General features: G+C 48.6%; 1 protein-coding gene across 3 annotated transcripts in view; it reads left to right on the plus strand.

Moving 5' to 3' along the window:
- LOC137564253 (aldose reductase-related protein 2-like) overlaps window positions 1-19,989 on the plus strand; it is a 76,214-nt gene that overhangs the window by 38,158 nt on the left and 18,067 nt on the right. For all 3 annotated transcript variants that reach the window (XM_068277898.1, XM_068277897.1, XM_068277899.1), the window contains 5 exons: window positions 1,026-1,148; window positions 1,252-1,358; window positions 3,892-3,973; window positions 6,164-6,247; window positions 14,151-14,233. In XM_068277898.1, the coding sequence (XP_068133999.1) occupies window positions 1,026-1,148; window positions 1,252-1,358; window positions 3,892-3,973; window positions 6,164-6,247; window positions 14,151-14,233 (479 nt within the window). The remainder of the gene's footprint in view (window positions 1-1,025; window positions 1,149-1,251; window positions 1,359-3,891; window positions 3,974-6,163; window positions 6,248-14,150; window positions 14,234-19,989) is intronic.

Here is a 19,989-nt window from a genome sequence, read left to right on the forward strand (position 1 = left end):
ACATTGACATGCCCTCTGTTCAGTGGGCTGCAGCGAGACCACCGTGGGACACAGGAGGACGGGGAAGCCTCAATAGGATTCAGAGGCTTCCCCCTCCCGAAGTGAGTACCCCCCAGGGGGATTTTTAAAGTTATAGATCCTCTTTAAAGTGGTTTTTCAGCAGCTAAAAGTGGCTGCTTGGGTTCCAATCCCTGTGGTCCTGACTTTGAACAACAACCCTGCCCGATACTCCTTGAGCCCATGGATCCAGTGCTGGGTGCTTCTAAGCATATTCCACAAGGTCTTGCCGAGTATGCTTTTCATCACGGCGTTCCCATCAGAGAATGGGCTGCTTGCGCACGGCTTTTTCTTTCATGCATAAGTGGCTTTGTTCTACTTGGCATGTGCATTTCACACTAATGCATGCTCGGTACGGAGAAGTTTGTATTCAGGCGGGAACCTAGCCACAAGAAGAAGACAATCCATAGCCATAGTGGTTAGCTCGAGGAGAATCTGGGAAACCTCTGGACCATTCCGATGCTTCCCACAACAATAGATTTGTACGTCTTCGGTCCACAAGCAGTTGAGTAAAAAAAAATAACACAATACGTTTCATTAACTTGGAGCGTCTTGCAGCCCCCACAGTCATACTGTGCCCATGCTGTCCTTTTGCGACCCTCCAGCCAGCAGCAGTGAACCCCTCAAAGCTGGCCGGTCATGGCCAGTTGAAGGCTACTGCGCAGGCCCGGCCCCGAGTCGTGCATACCCTGATCATGCTCCCATTGTCGGGAGTATTCTGCGCATGCTCAGTAGCGCTTTTCCCATACTGGGCATGCACAGAACACTGCCGTGTATGGAGACACGATGAGGAGGTGCATACCCTGCCAACATTGAGGGGGTCGCTGCTGCTTGCCAGAGGGTCGTGGAAGGACGGCGCTGGCACAGGATGACTCCAGGGGGCTGCAAGAAGCTCCAGGTCAGTTAAACTGCTTTTTCATTTTTACTTAATATTTCCTTGAAGTGTTACATTATGCCCATCTCCGCAGGGTATGGAAGAGCTGATGGACGCCGGGCTGGTGAAAGCCATAGGAATCTCTAACTTCAATAGCAGGCAAATCGAGCGCTTGCTGAACAAGCCGGGTTTGAAGCACAAGCCGGCTGTCAACCAGGTAACCTCCAGCTCCATGATCTATACATGTTCTCCTCTCCTTCCTGCAGAGTCACCCAGCCACACTAACACAGCATTATCTGTATTCTTCTCTTCACTACTAGATTGAGTGTCATCCTTACCTAACACAAGAGAAGCTCATTGACTATTGCCATTCAAAAGGCATTGCAGTGACCGCATACAGCCCACTGGGCTCCCCAGACCGGCCCTGGTAAGACCACTTTCAGTTTAGTCCCCATCAAAAATTGTGCACAATACCACATTGTGTAAAGTGGCAAGAACAAATTTGCTAGACACAGAGTGCAGCATGGCTGAATTGCTCCCACAGTCTAAACTTTCATGCAAGGAAAGATATCTCACTAAACACTACTTGTATTAGTACATTTTTAGAGTATCTAGTATTAAAGGGACTCCGAGCAGTGCAGAAACTATGGAAAGATGCATATCATTTTAAAGCTCTCTTTCTCCTCTTTCCAATGATATATGAACCGCCGCCCTACGCCTTTTAGTTTTCGCTATTATCGCGACTGAAATTGCCGCGGCCGCGATTTCAATCGCGAAAATAGAGAAAACTAAAAGGCGTAGGGCAATGATTTAGGTGTCGCCAGAAAGAGGAGAAAGAGAGCTTTAAAATGATATCCATCTTTCCATAGTAACTTGTATTACACAGGACGACACTTTCCCCAGTGTCAGCAGCTCCATTCAGCAGAATGCAGCTGCTTTTAGGAAAAAGTCGCCCTGTGTAATACAATGTAACTATGGAAAGATGGATATCATCTTCATCTTTCTCCTCTTTCTGGCGACACCTAAATCGTCGCCCTACGCCTTTTAGTTTTCTCTATTTTCGCGATTGAAATCGCGGTCGTGGCAATTTCAGTCGCGAAAATAGCGAAAACTAAAAGGCGTAGGGCGGCGATTTATATATCATTGGAAAGAGGAGAAAGAGAGCTTTAAAATGATATGCATCTTTCCATAGTTTCTGCACTGCTCGGAGTCCCTTTAACATATTGCCTTGGATCCATTTTAAAGGACATCCGAGGTGACATGTGACACGATGAGATAGATGTGTATGTACTGTGCCAAGCACACAAATAACTATGCTGTGTTCCTTTTTTTCTTTCTTTGCCTGAAAGAGTTAAACATTAGGTATGAAAGTGATAGTTTCTGTGCAGGTTGGGGCTGGGTTTGGACTATAGCTCACTGATGAGCAATTACAGTCATAAAACTTTTTCCTGGCAGTAAATGGCTTCTGGGAGCAGGAAAGAGATAAAAAAAAAAGGGTCAATAGTTCATAGATTTGAGCTCTGACATACTTCACTACTTGTGTCATTGAGCAGAGACAGTGAAACAGTTAAAACTTAAAAAGTATATTTAAATATAAAATAAAACTGGGATATCTTAAAATATTATTTTTTAGAATAAGGGGGATAGACACAATTGTTTATCTCTTCACTCTGTCTTTTTTTAGAGTGTGGTGAAAGTTTACAACCTTTGTCCGGTTTTCTTCTTCTTGTCCAAGGCTAAGAGCTGAGATCAAATCAAATATTTTCCTCCACGCAGTGGCGTACCTACCATAGGGCTGCAGATGCTTTCAGCACCGGGTGTAGCCATGGATAGAGGTGCCGCTGTGTTCTTCCACCTGGGACCTTTTCTCATAGTTTGGGCAACATTTGGGGAAGATAGCAGCAGGCAGTGCAGGGGGCTGTACTACTTCTTGCACTAGATGTAGCACCCCTACCTCTTCCTGTCCGGTGGGCAATGTGTCTCTTCGCTCGCTACACACAGCCTGCAGTGAGTGAATGTGCAGAGCAGCAGGGTAAGTAGAGAGAATGATTGCTGTGCTGCAGCTGGGACATTAGCAGGGAGAGGTGGCATGATGTGTTTAGTGCTTTAGAAGTTGCCTGTCATCAGTAGCCATGTGTCAATAATGCAGTGCAGTCTGCTGTTGCAGAAGCCAGTGATACAGGCCTTCTGTAGTGAGCAGTGAAGCAAGATCCAGGCAATTTAGATTAGCTTGATTGCAGGTAGTCTTATCTCTTTTCCCAGCTCCCCCTCCCACCCTGTTGTCTTCCCACGACCCCTTCCTCTTTTCAGATTTTAGTGGCTTCTTTTAACAGCATGTCCCTGCCAAACAAGACTGGTGACATCTGCAGTCCTGGTGAGAGGTCTTCCTGCCATTTCTCCTCTCCCACCATACTCTCTGTCTTGTGACTTGTGCCTCTACCTCATTATCCCCCCTCCTTGTATGCACCCCCTTTTTTTCGTATGTACCCCTTTTCTGACTGTCCTCAGGTGAGCTCACAGTCTACTCGTATCATAACCATAGTCTAATGTCCTACCATATTATTGTGTATTTATAGCACTGACATCTTCTGCACCACTGTATAGAGTCCAGAGTTTCATAGCAGTTAGCTCTGTCCACATCCTGACGACTCCTTGTCCCCAAAAATCCCCCAAAATTTGCATCGACACGCTTGGCCTCCCAACCCGTTAACTCTCCCATCAAAAAAAAAAATTGTGTTTTTTTTTTGGGGGGGGGGAAGTGTTGTGTTGTCTGTAAATAATCAGCACCGGGTGTCAAATTCCCTAGGTACGCCACTGCCTCCACGTGGGGAGGTTTTCTTTAATTTCTTTAGTGACCCCAGTGACCACACAGTTATAAAACCAATAGAGGATGTCTTTTGCCTTCTCTGTCCAGAGGCTGGGAGTTTACTGCTCACTGTTTTCTACATAATGTATTTCAGGGCCAAGCCAGAGGATCCATCCCTTTTAAATGACCCAAATATCAAAGAGATTGCCAAGCGGCACAACAAGACGTCTGCCCAGGTAAGTAGAGAGATGCCCATTTACTAAAACTGATTGATTGATATGATTTAGATGTAGCATCCGTTGGCACCGGCCACACGTTACGATTTCTGCACACCTCCAGATCCTGAGTTCACTCCAACTGATTCTTTGGGGGTCTCTTGGTTCCTTCTACACAAGATGTCCTCAGCTCTCCCAACTTGTCACTAAACCCACAGCTGATCAGTGTCTGAGCTTCATTAGTGCATACAGGAACACTTATTTGACTTCATAGAGAATTCCATAAGTTGAAATTGGATACAGCAATGCAAAGTGATTTGGCTGCCTGAGTGATATGATTCAGTAGGCTTTATGGTAGTATTATCCTGGTGGTGACAAAGCAACTGGTTGAAAAAATCTGGTCCAGATGCACAAAGCTACTGATATCTGTATAGACATCAGACTGTGGTTCAAAATAATGTTTCGCCCATCAATTCACTGTCTGTATGGGGCTTATGCTGCTTGCTTTGGTGATTCAGAGATAATTTTTTCCTTGAGGCATAACTTAAATGGTTTTAAAACTCTTACCTGAGATGAGAAGCGTCTCAGGTTCCATACTTACCTGGGGCTTCCTTAAGCCCCCTAAAGGCAGCTCGTCCCTTGTTATCTCCTCGGGTGGCTCCAGTTCCCCGTAATTCATCCTGAAAGTCTGGTTGAGTCACGCTTCATCACGCATGCCGGGCCAGACACGCTCCCCCGTTGTGTTCCTGGGACCAATCTGCGCCTGCGCAGTACTATTGTGCAACTGCAGAATGCTCCCAGCTGCGGGAGCGAGACAGGGGAGCATGCCTTGCCACGCATGCGTGCCGAAGAGCGCCACTGGGCCAGTCTTTCGGCTAAATTACGGAGGACCAGAGCCACCCAGGGAGAAGGTGAGTGACTAACAGCCTTAAAGGGGCTTAAGGAAGCCCCAGGTAAGTATGATATCCGAGACGCCTTTCATCTCAGGTACACTTTAAAGGATACTGGAGGTGAACTTCTGTGAACAAATGTTTTTTCATGCCCCCACCCTGTCTACCTCCGTCTCCCTCTGCTCCATTGTAAAAGCCCTGGTAAGTGTGTCATGCCAGCCATGTCAGCCAGCATTACTGTGCAAACGCTGATCCGGCATTGCAAACATGTCCGCACTCCCATGGCCAAGAGTGCTCTGCACCTGCACTCCACAAGTTGTTTCATAGTGCGTATAGGCCAGCGCTTGTGCAGTAGTGCGTATTTTACACTGGAACGTAAGGGACTGGATTGGCCCCAAAAGCAATTATTTATGTATATAGCGCTGCGATCTAGCGCAGCGCTGTACAGGGGGACAGACCTGTCACTTAACTGTCCCTAGCAACGGCTCACAATCAAATCCCATACATAGGCTGATGCCTATGTGTGGGTAGCATAGTGTATGTATCGCCATCTAAGGCTAATTTTTCTGGAGCCTACAGGTGTTCACCTCTGGTATCCTTTAGGCTGGTTTCACACTTAGATGTGTTGCGTTGAATTGTGTCGTATCCCATTTGGCAAATGGCACTCACCTTTTTAGTTAGAAGCACTATTTTTAATGATTCAAAGCTAATTTTTTGGGAAGGCAAAGGGGTTTTCTTTTACGTAACTTAACCACTTAATGACAAGCTGACTTATAAAAACTTTTTATAAGTCAGACAGTGCTGCTGCCGCTGTGCACGTGCGCGTGTATTCCTGTGCACGTGAAAATAGTGACAAAAAACTCACCAAAGAATAAATACACCTTTATTTCCAAATACTATATTGTCACCATACTTTGTACTAGGGACATAATTAAAGTCTTGTGATAACCAGAACAAATAGGCAGATAAAATGTGTGGGTTTTATGTACAGTAGCAGTGTTTATATTAAAACTATAGGGGATGAAATTGGAGAAATAGTGTATTTTTTCATTTTTTCCATGTTTTTGCCTTTAAAATGCATAGAAAATAAAGTAATTACTGAAAACAAACATCAACCCCAAATAGCCCAATTGGTGGTGAAAAAAACAAGATATAGATCATTTCATTGTGATTAGTAGTGAGTAAGCTATTGGCAAATGAAAGGGATGAGCACTGAAAGGTGAAAATCACTCTTGTCCGTTAGGGTAAAAACCGCTTTGGGGTGAAGTCTAATGATAATGGTTTCATACCAAAGTGCTAAACATTTTTTACTGTATTTCAGATTTTGCTTCGCTTCCATATTCAGAGGAATGTGGTGGTCATCCCAAAATCTGTGACCCCTCAGCGTGTGAAAGAAAACTTCCAGGTACGGCAAAAGAAAATAGTCAAACTACTGGTTCTGTAGACAGTCAATATGAAAAAGAATCACACACCTGTAAAGAGCAGTTGCTGGTGCTTAATCCCTAAGGCCATGATCATCCATACAATCAAAAAAGGGGTCCACACACAATCTTCAATTTGGAACAGTTCCAGTTTATTGCCCCATCACACACATAAAGACATCTGACCATATACCGACGATTGTTATGGGGCCAATCTGGTCCACATGTATGTTTCTCTGCCCTTGCCCTGACAAAGGGGACCGGATTGGCCCCAAAACGATCAACAGTGTACGGTCAGATGTCTATATGTGTATGATGAGACAAGAAACTTGAACTGTTCCAGATTGAAGCCTGGGTGCAGATGAAATGGGCAGATCGACCAAGAGAGAGATCTCTCTCTGATCGAATCTGATTGGAGAGAGATCTGTTGCCTGCCCATGCCCGAATCAGCCTTGTGATGCCACATCGGCCGCCCCCTGCTGTTGTCACCCAAAGTAAAATGTGCCCCCTTCCCCGGTGCAGTATACTGTTACTGTCTGTGTCTGCCACTGGCTCCGCCCCCAATCCGCATACATGGGTCCCACGTGATTGCCGGCATAACTGGGGGGGTGTGTCAGACGTCACACATGTACTCAGGTTATGCCGGCAATTGTGTGGGGCGTGTGTATGCAGATTGCAGGCGCAGCCCGGAGCCAGCGGTGGAGATGAACAGGTAAAGTATACTGCACGGGGGGCTTTTTACATTAGGAAGGACAGCACCGGAGGACTCCGTCACATTCGCCACTTGTCCCGACGTCGCATGCCACTACCGCTATGCACCCGATTGAGCAGGTCGGGCCTACATCTTGCAGCATGTCCCTTCGAAACATGCAGTCAATTTTGGCCCAAAATTGGTTGCTCTTGGCAGCACTGATTTTCTTCCTATCCAATTATATTAATCGGATGGTCATCTGATGTATGGCCAACTCTACTTAAAGTGAGTCTGAACTGAAAATAAACTGATGAGATAATTCATTATATCTGTTTCAATAACCTTAACCACTTCCCGATTGCCTCACGCAGATCGGTGTTGGGAGTGTGGCGCTGTCAGGACCACGTAATGCCGATTGGCGTTGTCTTGGGCCTCGCAAGATTAGCTCCAAGGAACAAGCTCTCGTGGGAGTGTGCATTCCCTGCAGGGGACACAGGGGACCGACACGAACAGCCTGCCAGCCACAATCGGAGCTGGCAGGCTGAAATAAACAAAAAAAGCATTATTTATGTGTACAGCGCTACTGTACAGGGGACAGACCAGTCACTTAACTGTCCATAGCAACAGCTCACAATCAAATCCCATACATAGGCTGATGCCTAATGTATGTATCGCCATCTAAGGCTAATTTGGAGGGTCAGGGGGTAATAAAAGATATCGTTTTTTTTAAAGCAGTAGGATTAGCCATACTATGCCATGGAAAAAAAACTCATATATAAGTAGATAAATACTTGATCTACTTACATAACACATGTATTGTCCTGTCCACATTTTGATTTCAGTGAATGTTGTATAGTAAATTAAGAGAATTCTGTTCCTGGTGGGTGCCATGTCTTTTGCCCACAGCTGAGGCTAAATCCTGATGTCATTTCTGCCCTTATCTTTTTTTTTTCTTTTATCCTCCAATCACTGAGTCACCTCAGCTTTGCTTGTAAACACAAGTGAGCAGGGGTCAGGTTTCAGATAAACAGTTCGGCAGGGAAATAAATGGAAGAGGAGGAATATATTATAGATAAAAAGAACCCCCAGCATGCACTGACTACTAAAGGGCCAATGCTCCTAAAGTATGTGATAACTCTAAACCATAACAGCAGTAAAAGTTTTGAAAGTTTTGAATGCAGGATTAGGATCTTTATCACTTAGTACACTCAGACCAGTTGCTGTTGAAATGTTATCTATATGGTGACAATCCCGCTTTAAACTAAAAACACTTCTTTTTTTATTAATAAGAAAAAGCGCAGCAGCAATCAGAGACCAGCAAAAGAAAGCTGTATTAGGCCCCCTGCACACTGCAAATCCGATTTGCGATTCTGATTTACACTGGATGCTATCAAAAGAAAACCGCTGAAAAAAATGCAGCATGCAGTGCCGATTAAAAAACGGAAACGCATGTAGTATGCAAGAGGCCTGAGTGACAAGAAAAGGAAGTAACATTTATTTGGGTGCTAAGTTCTATGAGTGAGCCATAAACTGTTAAATCTAAGTGTTGAATTGTAAAATATGGCCTGGTCACTAGGGGGGTATAAACCTCTAGACCACAAGAGGTGAAATTGTACTTTCCTGGATTCCCATTCTTTAAAGGATACATCTGGGGTTAAAAAAAAAAAACAAGATCTACTTACCTGGGCATTCCCCCAGCCCCTGGCAGCCGCTATGTCCCATGCCGCAGCTTCACTCCCAGCCGGGGTACTGAAGTCGGCATCTTCTGTGCCTACGCAGCCGCACCACTCACGATTGCGCTCACATAGCCTGGAGCGTTCTGTACAGTCGCAGAAGAACACAGGCGAGGAGGGCATCTGCAGCGGAGGGGACCCCGGTACACTGACTGGGAGCGGAGCTGCGGCAAAGGAACAGATAGGCTGTCAGGGGCTCCTACCCACTGTATATGCATATAAGCATATAGCTCAAATCAGGGTCTAAGGTGCACAAATCAAGCCTAGTTCAACACCTCGGACAATACCAACAAGCAATAACCAAGAAAAAATCAGACTTTATCTCGCACAAAATATCTGCAGCCAACAACAGAGCTGCTCAACTCTTCCACACAGTGGAATCACTCTGCAATCCTTCCTGCCTAAAAGCCCCAACCACATTCTCCGGGGAAAGGTTTGAAGAATTCTCTGCCTTCTTCACAAACAAGGTGTCTGCCATCCGTGCCAGCATTACACCAACAACATCAACTGACCGCTGGACTTTGCATCTGCCTACTACCGTACCACCATGGCAAGTCTTTGACACTCTGAGTGAAGAAGATTTTGGAATTCTCATTCAAAGTTTCCGCCCCACTACCTGCGACCTGGATCCTGGCCCAACTGGATCCTTAATGCAGTGCCACACACTACTCTAATCCAGTGCCACTTGCCTATGGAATTCCACAGGGTTCTGTACTATCACTATTACTCTTTGCAGTCTACATGCTCCCACTGGGCAAAATAATCCAGAACTATGGCCTAGGATACCATTGTTATGCACATGACACACAACTGTATCTGTCCTTCAAGCCAGGCACCCAAGACCCATTAGCATCCATAATTGCGTGTCTAGTTGATTTACAAAATTGGATGAACACCAGCTGGCTGAGGCTGAACTCTGATAAAACAGAGGTGTTGGTGGTAGGTGGTCCACACATGATGGATAAAGTTCAAAACGCTCACCACCTCAAACTAGCTATTGGGGGAGATACTGTACAGTATAAAGACTCTGTGTGAAACCTTGGGGTGATCCTGGGGGTCCATCTGAAAATGGCGCCTGCGAATAATGGCGCATGGTGTTGCCACTAATCCGTTTGACGCTTATCGCTATTTAACGTTAAAGCCTTTTCGCTATTTAACGTTAAAGCCTTATTGTTATTTAGCGTTAACACACAGAACCCCCTCTGTACCTATCCCTAACCCTAAGACCCCCCTGGTGGTGCCTAACCCTAACCACCCCCCTGGTGGTGCCTAACCCTAACTACCCCGGTGGTGCCTAACCCTAAATCTCCCCTGGTGGTGCCTAACCCTAACCTTGACAGTGTTACATTAAATCCATTCACTGTTTTGTAGTTAAACAACTTCTGCATTTTGGCTTATATAGGGGACTATTGATAAATAACGTTACTGTGCTCAATAACGTCTGCTGTTTGGCATATGAACGGCACTATTGATAAATAACGTTACTGTGCACAATAACGTCTGCTGTTTGGCATATGAACGGCACTATTAATAAATAACGTTACTGTGTGCCGTTTTTCTTCTTTTATCCCTGTGCGCCATTATTATGCAGTACTAACGATAAATAGCGATAAGCGTATCTTTTTAATCCGGCGCCATTTTTATGCATAGGCGCTGTCCGCCATTATTCACTGATCCGGATCCTGGATGTAAATTTAAAATTCAGACAGCAGGTATCAGCTGTCGTCAAGTCTTCCTTCTTCCATCTAAGAAATATAGCGAAAATCAAACACCTTATCCCAGCTGAAATCCTACCTACCCTGGTTCATGCATTTGTATCCTTCCGCCTAGACTACTGCAACGCCCTGTTCGTCGGATCTACATATAAGGTTCTGCGCCCCTTACATCTAGTACAGAATGCTGCAGCCAGACTCCTAGCCAATGCCCCCCGCAGCTCACACATCACCCCAGTACAGCAAACTCTTCACTGGTTGCCAGTAAAATGGAGAATCAATTTTAATATCTGCCTGCTGACATTCAGGCTAATTTCACACCAGGACATTGCGTTAGAGGGGGCGTTAAGGTCGCATAACGTCCCCCTAACTCAACGCCTGGTGGTGCTGGATCTGGACGTCAGAGTGAGCCGCGTTGTGCAGCTCACTCTGACGTCAGTGATGCCGTGATGCGCACTCTTGTGCGCATGCGGCATCACGTGGTCCCGCCGGCCAATCGCCGCACAGAGCGGCTGCTCCAGGAAGTAAACACTGCACGTCATAACGTGCAGTGCATATTAATTAGCCATGTGCCTGGCCGCTCTCCGCTCCTCCCCAACATTACTGAGCATGTGCAAGCAGTCTAACGCGGCTCAGCCGCGTCCAAAGTACTGCATGCAGTACGTTGCCTTGTGACGCAGCGTTACAATGTAACGCAACGTCCGCACTGTGAACAGCCCCATTGATTTTTCATTACTGTGCGGTGGGCTGCGTTACAGGCTGCTCTAACGTGCGCCTGTAACGTCCCACTGTGAAACCAGCCTCAAGGCTCTAAACCACATGGGACCCAAATACATAGAGGATCTATTGGAACTTTATGCCCCTCCACACACCCTCCGCTCTGCCAACAAGATGAAGCTGGTTATTCCCAGGATACACTTAAAGGATACCCCAACTGAAATGTGACATAATGAGATAGACATGGGTATGTACAGTGCCTAGCACACAAATAACTATGCTGTGTTCCTTTTTTTATTTTTCTGCCTGAAAGAGTTAAATATAAGGTATGCAAGGGGCTGACTCAGTCCTGACTCAGACAGGAAGTGAATACAGTGTGACCCTCACTGATAAGAAATTCCAACTATAAAACACTTTCCTAGCAGAAAATGGCTTCTGAGAGCAAGAACGAGGTAAAAAAGGGGAATTTCTTATCAGTGAGGGTCACACTGTAGTCACTTCCTGTCTGAGTCAGGATTGAGTCAGCCACTTACATACCTGATATTTAACTCTTTCAGGCAGAGAAAGGAGAAAAGGAACACAGCATAGTTATCTGTGTGCTAGGCACTGTACATACACATGTCTATCTCATTATGTCACATTTCAGTTGGGGTATCCTTTAACATTTGGTGCTCGGGCCTTTTCCTATGCAGCCCCTACTCTATGGAACTCACTTCCACAATCAGTACGAGAGGCTCCTTCTCTGGACAGCTTTAAAACAAGGCTAAAAACTCACCTCTTTTCCCTAGCCTTTGAGATGCAAGGTCACAGCGCTTTGAGTCCCCAGGGAGAAAAGCACTATAAAAATATTATTGTTATTGTTGTTGTTATATAGCGTGTAATACGACTTCAGACGTGCATAGATTGTATAGTACATGGGCACGTGTGTTCCATAATGGGTATGAAGGCTTATTTTAGCTACTGAAACTACATGAAACTCATCCAAGGCAGGCAATAACATTTAGTCTGCCGAGAATCTAGAGTGTGTATAGCGCCCCCCCACCACTTCACACAGCATATTGCACATTGCAGTGGACCAATGGACATGCAGAATGGACCCTGCTTATAAGCAGTGGATTATTAAAAAAAATCTGTAATGAAAAAAACTCCCCTGGGGGGTACTCACCTCGGGTGGGGGAAGCCTCCGGATCCTATTGAGGCCTCCCTCGTCCTCCTCGGTCCCACGGCGGCGGCGGTGGAAATCCCCCCGGAGCGTCGGCGATGTAAATATTTACCTCCTTGGCTCCAGCGCATGCGCAGTATCCGCTTTTCCCACGGAGATAGGCGAAAGTAGCCGATCTCCGTCGGGCCACTCTACTGCGCAGGCGCAAGTCTCCTGCACCTGCGCAGTAGAGCGGACCCGACGGAGATTGGCTATTTCCGCCTATCTCCGTCAGAAGAGCCACTGGAGCCAGAAAAGGTAAATATTGCACAGGCCGACAAATTGTCGCCTGTGCATTCCGTGGGCTGCAGCAAGACCGCCGTGGGACACAGGAGGACGGGGGAAGCCTCGATAGGGTCCCCCTACTGAGGTGAGTACCCCCCAGGAGAACTTTTTTGCAGTACAGGATTTCTTTAAGCCTGAGGCTAGGTGCAAACATAGCAGAAACGCTAGTCGTTTTTGCCGCTAATGGAAATCTATGGGCCGCAGGAAAAAACGCATATAAAAATGTATATGCATTTTCTATGTGTTTTCAAACATGCGTTTTTAAAGACACGTTTTGTTGCATATTTATTCAAAAACACATCAAAAACTCGCATAATGAAAGTCAATGGAAACGGAATGGTATGCATTTTTCATGCGTTTTCCATGCATTTTTCTATGCGTTTTTGCTTTAAAAAATTGTTTTGTGATGTATTTCCGCTTCCTGTTGTCTTTCTAGCGATTTGCATAAAATGCAACAGAAAAAGGCATACAAAACGCATATGTGTTTTGTATATGCGGACCGCAAATGCATTAAAACGCATGCAAAATGCTTGAAAAACGCATCTGCTGTCAAAAAAACGCTGATGCAAATGCAGCAAAAACACAGTAAAAATGCAGCAAAAACGCACACAACATAAAATGAAACATTACATAAAACGCAGTTTTTCATGCTATGTTATGTGTGCACCTAGCCTTATAGTGGAAACATAAAAAGAACCCAGGCAAGTTCTAAGTGACGGGTCAAACGAATTGTACTAAACATACATATTTTTATTTTCACGCTACATGACTGTACAAGTACACATTAAGGATCCAGACCGTATACTGTACAAACGGAACGTACGTTCTGCATAGCAATGCAAAGGCTATGCGGACATTCACACGTGTCCGTTCCGTTCATTACGGAGCCGGACCGGATCCGGACTCCGGACACTTTTCCAACATGCGCTATTTTTTGGGTCCGGATCTCCGGCCCACGCTCCCGGACCGGAGCCGGACCTGAGCCTGACAGCACCATCTGGAACACAGAAACCAATGGGAAACAGAAGGCACAGAACACACTGCCTACAAACACCTGACGTTCTACCCCACTTCCTATGCGTACCCAAGCGGCCATTTTGGATGGGGACACATGGGCCAAGCATGTCTGGAGTGGAGCAGCAGTGACAGACGTGCTGGAGCTGTTTGGCAGAATGTCGGAGGTGGAGGTGAGGCCTACAGTGGAGGAACCTGATTCTACAGGTGCACCAGGTGCACCTTCTGCTGACCCCAACATTTTTTTATTTAAATTTCGCTATTTTTTGCCGGATGGCAGCCTGATGCATGCCTGATGCAAACGGACCGGATCCGGATCGGATCCTGATCGGAACCGTACGGTTCCTATCCGGATCAGGTCCTGATCCGATCAGGATCCGATCAGGATCCGGTCCGTTTGCATGACAAAACGCAAGTGTGAACGGGGCCTTAAGTCATAGGTTCAACAAAATCACTTAAAGGCGCCGTAGCTGGAGAGATCTATATTTTCTCCATATTACTGATCATCTCCTGTCTGTAATCTGCTTTATTCAGGTGTTTGACTTTGAATTAACCGAGGAAGAAATGAAAACTATAATGGGCTTCAACCGGAACTGGAGAGCCTGTACATTCGACTTGTAAGTATAAATGATATACGGTGAAGCCAATACCTGGTGATGAGGATCAGGACAGTAGCCCGAAGTTCAAGCAAATTAATAACTAGACCTTTCTAACTGGAAACCTGAATTTAACTTAGTTCAATGTTTTTTATTATATCTGTTACAAACTGAACCCTAAATCTGGCCAATACCCAAACTGGCCAAGTGGTTGTTGCCAGGATCTAACATTATAACATTATGCGAAGTCTGCTCCCCAGCTTCCCATGTGTCACCAAGGGCGGACTGACAACTCATGGGGCCCCCGGGCAATAGAAGATTATGGGGCCCCCATACCATTGTTTCCTACTTTTCACGTTATATTTTTACAGACTAAATAATTTACTGACAACAGATATTTTATACTAAAGAAAACCCCTGCGCTGCGCGTGTGTGGTCACGCAACAGAATGTGGGCGTGGTCACGGGTGGGGCAAAATATACATGACCTTAGCAGTGGTGTAAAAGGTCTGCCGGGGAAGTTTGAACTCTGCCATAGTGTTTCCCCCCAAAATACATGTAATCTGACAGCATTTCACCAAAAATCCTTGCAATTTGGCAGAGGTTCCTCCAAAATACAGATAATATGGCAGTCGTTACCCCAAAATAGATGTAATCTGGCAGCAGCGGTTCCCCCAAATACACATAATTTGGCGGCAGCTCCCCAAAATATGCATAATCTGGCAGCGGATCACCCAAAATACATGTAGCAGCAGTGGTTCCCCCAAAATACACATAGGGCCTGATTCACAAAGCGGTGCTAACAGTTAGCACGCTGGTGAAAAGCCCTTTATCACACCTAAACTCAGTTTAGGCATGATAAGTTTAGGTGTGATAAGTTTAGGTGTGATAAGTTTAGGCATGATAAGTTTAGGTGTGATAAGTTTAAGCACCAACTGCGTTAGCACCGCAGTGCACAGCTGATCAAAAGTTTTGCGCTAGCAAAGTCTGGTGCACTTCGCATAGAGTTTAATGGCGCTGCTTTGCGTGCGGGACTTTGCACGCTATCTACACTTATCTAAACTTAGCATGCCTAAACTTATCACACCTAAACTTATCACACCTAAACTGGCTTTTCACCAGCGTGGTGCAATGGTTATCACGCCTAAAGTCTCTAACTGGGTTAGCAGCACCGCTTTGTGAATCGAGCCCATAATCTGGAAGCAGCGGTTCCCCAAAAATACACCTAATCTGGCAGCTGTTTCCCAAAATACACGTAATCTGGCAGCAGCAGTTCCCCAAAAATAGTTAATCTGGCAGCAGTTCCCCCAAAATAGGTGCCCCCAGTATAGGTAACCAGGTCAAAAGGTATCCCCAGTGGAAGTAACCAGCTCTATAGGTTTTCCCAGTGCAGGTATCCAGGTCTATAGGTGTCCCCATTATAAGTATCCAGGTCTATAGGTGTCCCCAGAATAGATAACCAGGTCTATAGATGTCCCCAGTTTAGATAGCCAGGTCTATAGGTGTCCCCAGAATAGGTAGCCAGGACTATAGGTGTCCCCAGAATAGGTAGCCAGGTCTATGGGTGTCACCAGTATAGATAGTCAGGTCTACAAGTGTCTCCAGCATAGGTAGCCAGGCCTATAGGTGTCTCCAGTACAGATAGCCAGGTCTATAGGTGTCCCCAGTATATGTAGCCAGCTGTATAGGTGTTCCCAGTATATGTAGCCAGGTCTATAGGTGTCCCCAGTATAGCCAGGTCTATAGGTGTCCCCAGTATAGCCAGGTCTATAGGTGTCCCCGGTATATGTAGCCAGCTGTATAGGTGTTCCCAGTATATGTAGCCAGGTCTGTAGGTGTCCCCAGGAAGGGAGGCATCCAGCGAAAGGGAGCTGTGGGCAAAGTGATGGGAAAAGGGGAACATCTCCCCCCCCCCCCTTCCCTCACCTTGAAGCCCCCCTTCCTGGCTCTCCCCTTCGGAATATTTATGTGTCGGTGCAGCGGCTGAAAGCGGGCGGGGACTTACCGCTGTTCTTTCAGCCGCCAGAGAGAGCTCTGATCTGTGCGCCGCTAGTCTGGTCTTGAGTAGACCAGACTAGTGGCACACAGATCAAAGCTCCCCCCGGTGGCTGTAACAGCGGTAAGTCCCCGCCCGCTGTCAGCCGCTGCGCCGACACTTACATATTCCGGAGGGGAGAGCCAGGAAGGGGGCATTAAGGTGAGGAAAGGGGGGGAGATGTCCCTCCTTCCCCATCGCTCTGCCCACAGCTCCCTTTCACTGGCTGCCTCCCCTCCTGTTCAGGGTGCTCTAGCGGGGCCCCCCTGACCACGGGCCATTGGTCCGTGCCCAAGTGCCCGAATGGTCAGTCCGCCCCTGTGTGTCACCTTCCTACTGCCCCCTCTGTATCCCCTCTGCTTTCCATGTCACTTGTCCCCTCCCTCCTGTCTGTATCCCCACGGGCTCTCCATGTCATGTCCACTTGTCACCACTGTATACCTCTCTGCTGTACATTTCCCCTCTTCTCATCACCTCTGTCTCCCTCTGCTCTGTGTGTCATGTCTGCTCGTCACCTCCATCCCCCTCCTCTCATCTGTGTCCCCCCACCGCTTTGTGTGTCATGTCTGCTCGTCACCTCTGCCCCCTCCTCTCATTTGTGTCCCCCACCGCTCTGTGTGTCATGTCTGCTCGTCACCTTTGCCGCCCTCCTCTCTTCTGTGTCCCCCACCGCTCTGTGCATCATCTTCTCATTACCTCCATCCCCTCCCGTCATCTGTGTCCCCCACCGCTCTGTGTGTCATGTCTGCTCATCACCTCCATCCCCCTCTCATCTGTGTCCCCCACCGCTCTGTGTCATGTCTGCTCATCACCTCCATCCCCCTCCTCTCATCTGTGTCCTCCCACTGCTCTGTGTGTCATGTTTGCTTGTCACCTCTGCCCCCTCCTCTCCATCTGTGTCCCCCACCGCTCTGTGTGTCATGTCTGCTCGTCACCTCCATCCCCCTCCTCTCATCTGTGTCCCCCACCGCTCTGTGTCATGTCTGCCCGTCACCTCCATCCCCCTCCTCTCATCTGTGTCCCCCACCGCTCTGTATGTCATGTCTGCACATCACCTCCATCCCCCTCCTCTCATCTGTGTCCCCCCACCGATCTGTGTGTCATGTCTGTTCGTCACCTTTGCCGCCCTCCTCTCATCTGTGTCCCCCACCGCTCTGTGCGTCGTGTCTTCTCATCACCTCCATCCCCCTCCCGTCATCTGTGTCCCCCACCGCTCTGTGTGTCATGTCTGCTCGTCACCTCCATCCTCCTCTCATCTGTGTCCCCCACCGCTCTGTGTGTCAAGTCTGCTCGTCACCTCTGCCCCCTCCTCTCATCTGTGTCCCCCACCGCTCTGTGCGTCATGTCTTCTCATCACCTCCATCCCCCTCCTGTCATCTGTGTCCCCCACCGCTCTGTGTGTCATGTCTGCTCGTCACCTCCATCCCCCTCTCATCTGTGTCCCCCACCGCTCTGTGTCATGTCTGATCGTCACCTCTGCACCCTCCTCTCATCTGTGTCCCCCACCACTCTGTGTGTCATGTCTGCTCGCCACCTTTGCCGCCCTCCTCTCATCTGGTTCCCCACCGCTCTGTGCGTCATGTCTTCTCATCACCTCTCTCCCCCTCCCGTCATCTGTGTCCCCCACCGCTCTGTGTGTCATGTCTGCTCGTCACCTCCATCCCCCTCCTCTCATCTGTGTCCCCCACCACTATGTGCGTCATGTCTGCTCGTCACCTCTGCCGCCCTCCTCTCATCTGTGTCCCCCCACCGCTCTGTGTCATGTCTGCTCGTCACCTCTGCCCCCTCCTCTCATCTGTGTCCTCCCCCCCCCCCCGCTCTGTGCGTCATGTCTGCTCATCACCTCCACCCCCCTCCTCTCATCTGTGTCCCCCACCACTCTGTGTGTCATGTCTGCTCGTCATCTTTGCCGACCTCCTCTCATCTGTGTCCCCCACCGCTCTGTGCATCATCTTCTCATCACCTCCATCCCCCTCCCGTCATCTGTGTCCCCCACCGCTCTGTGTGTCATGTCTGCTCGTCACCTCCATCCCCCTCTCATCTGTGTCCCCCACCGCTCTGTGTCATGACTGCTCGTCACCTCCATCCCCCTTCTCTCATCTGTGTCCCCCCACTGCTCTGTGTGTCATGTCTGCTTGTCACCTCTGCTCCCTCCTCTCATCTGTGTCCCCCACCGCTTTGTGTGTCATGTCTGCTCATCACCTTTGCCGCCCTCCTCTCATCTGTGTGCCCCACCGCTCTGTGTGTCATGTCTGCTCGTCACCTCCATCCCCCTCCTCTCATCTGTGTCCCCCCACCGCTCTGTGTGTCATGTCTGCTCGTCACCTTTGCCGCCCTCCTCTCATCTGTGTCCCCCACCGCTCTGTGCGTCATGTCTTCTCATCACCTCCATCTCCCTCCCGTCATCTTTGCCACCCTCCTCTCATCTGTGTCCCCCCACCGCTCTGTGTGTCATGTCTGCACGTCACTTTTGCCCCCTACTCTCATCTGTGTCCCCCACCACTCTGTGTGTCATGTCTGCTCATCACCTTTGCCTCCCTCCTCTCATCTGTGTCCCCCACCGCTCTGTGCGTCAAGTCTTCTCATCACCTCCATCCCCCTCCCGTCATCTGTGTCCCCCACCGCTATGTGTGTCATGTCTGCTCGTCACCTCCATCCCCCTCTCATCTGTGTCCCCCACCGCTCTGTGTCATGTCTGCTCGTCACCTCCATCCCCCTCCTCTCATCTGTGTCCCCCCACTGCTCTGTGTGTCATGTCTGCTCATCACCACTGCCCCCTCCTCTCATCTGTGTCCCCCACCGCTCTGTGCGTCATGTCTTCTCATCACCTCTCTCCCCCTCCCGTCATCTGTGTCCCCCACCGCTCTGTGTGTCATGTCTGCTCGTCACCTCCATCCCCCTCCTCTCATCTGTGTCCCCCACCACTCTGTGTCATGCCTGCTTGTCACCTCTGCCCCCTCCTCTCATCTGTGTCCCCCACCGCTATGTGTGTCATGTCATGTCTGCTCGTCACCTCTGCCGCCCTCCTCTCATCTGTGTCCCCCCACCGCTCTGTGTCATGTCTGCTCGTCACCTCTGCCCCCTCCTCTCATCTGTGTCCTCCCCCCCCCCCCCCGCTCTGTGCGTCATGTCTGCTCGTCACCTCCACCCCCTCCTCTCATCTGTGTCCCCCCACCGCTCTGTGTGTCATGTCTGCTCATCACCTCCATCCCCCTCTCATCTGTGTCCCCCACCGCTCTGTGTCATGTCTGCTCATCACCTCCATCCCCCTCCTCTCATCTGTGTCCTCCCACTGCTCTGTGTGTCATGTTTGCTTGTCACCTCTGCCCCCTCCTCTCCATCTGTGTCCCCCACCGCTCTGTGTGTCATGTCTGCTCGTCACCTCCATCCCCCTCCTCTCATCTGTGTCCCCCACCGCTCTGTGTCATGTCTGCCCGTCACCTCCATCCCCCTCCTCTCATCTGTGTCCCCCACCGCTCTGTATGTCATGTCTGCACATCACCTCCATCCCCCTCCTCTCATCTGTGTCCCCCCACCGATCTGTGTGTCATGTCTGTTCGTCACCTTTGCCGCCCTCCTCTCATCTGTGTCCCCCACCGCTCTGTGCGTCGTGTCTTCTCATCACCTCCATCCCCCTCCCGTCATCTGTGTCCCCCACCGCTCTGTGTGTCATGTCTGCTCGTCACCTCCATCCTCCTCTCATCTGTGTCCCCCACCGCTCTGTGTGTCAAGTCTGCTCGTCA

The sequence above is a fragment of the Hyperolius riggenbachi genome, chromosome 3 (genome assembly GCF_040937935.1).
Source record: "Hyperolius riggenbachi isolate aHypRig1 chromosome 3, aHypRig1.pri, whole genome shotgun sequence".
Classification (NCBI taxonomy): Eukaryota; Metazoa; Chordata; class Amphibia; order Anura; family Hyperoliidae; genus Hyperolius; species Hyperolius riggenbachi.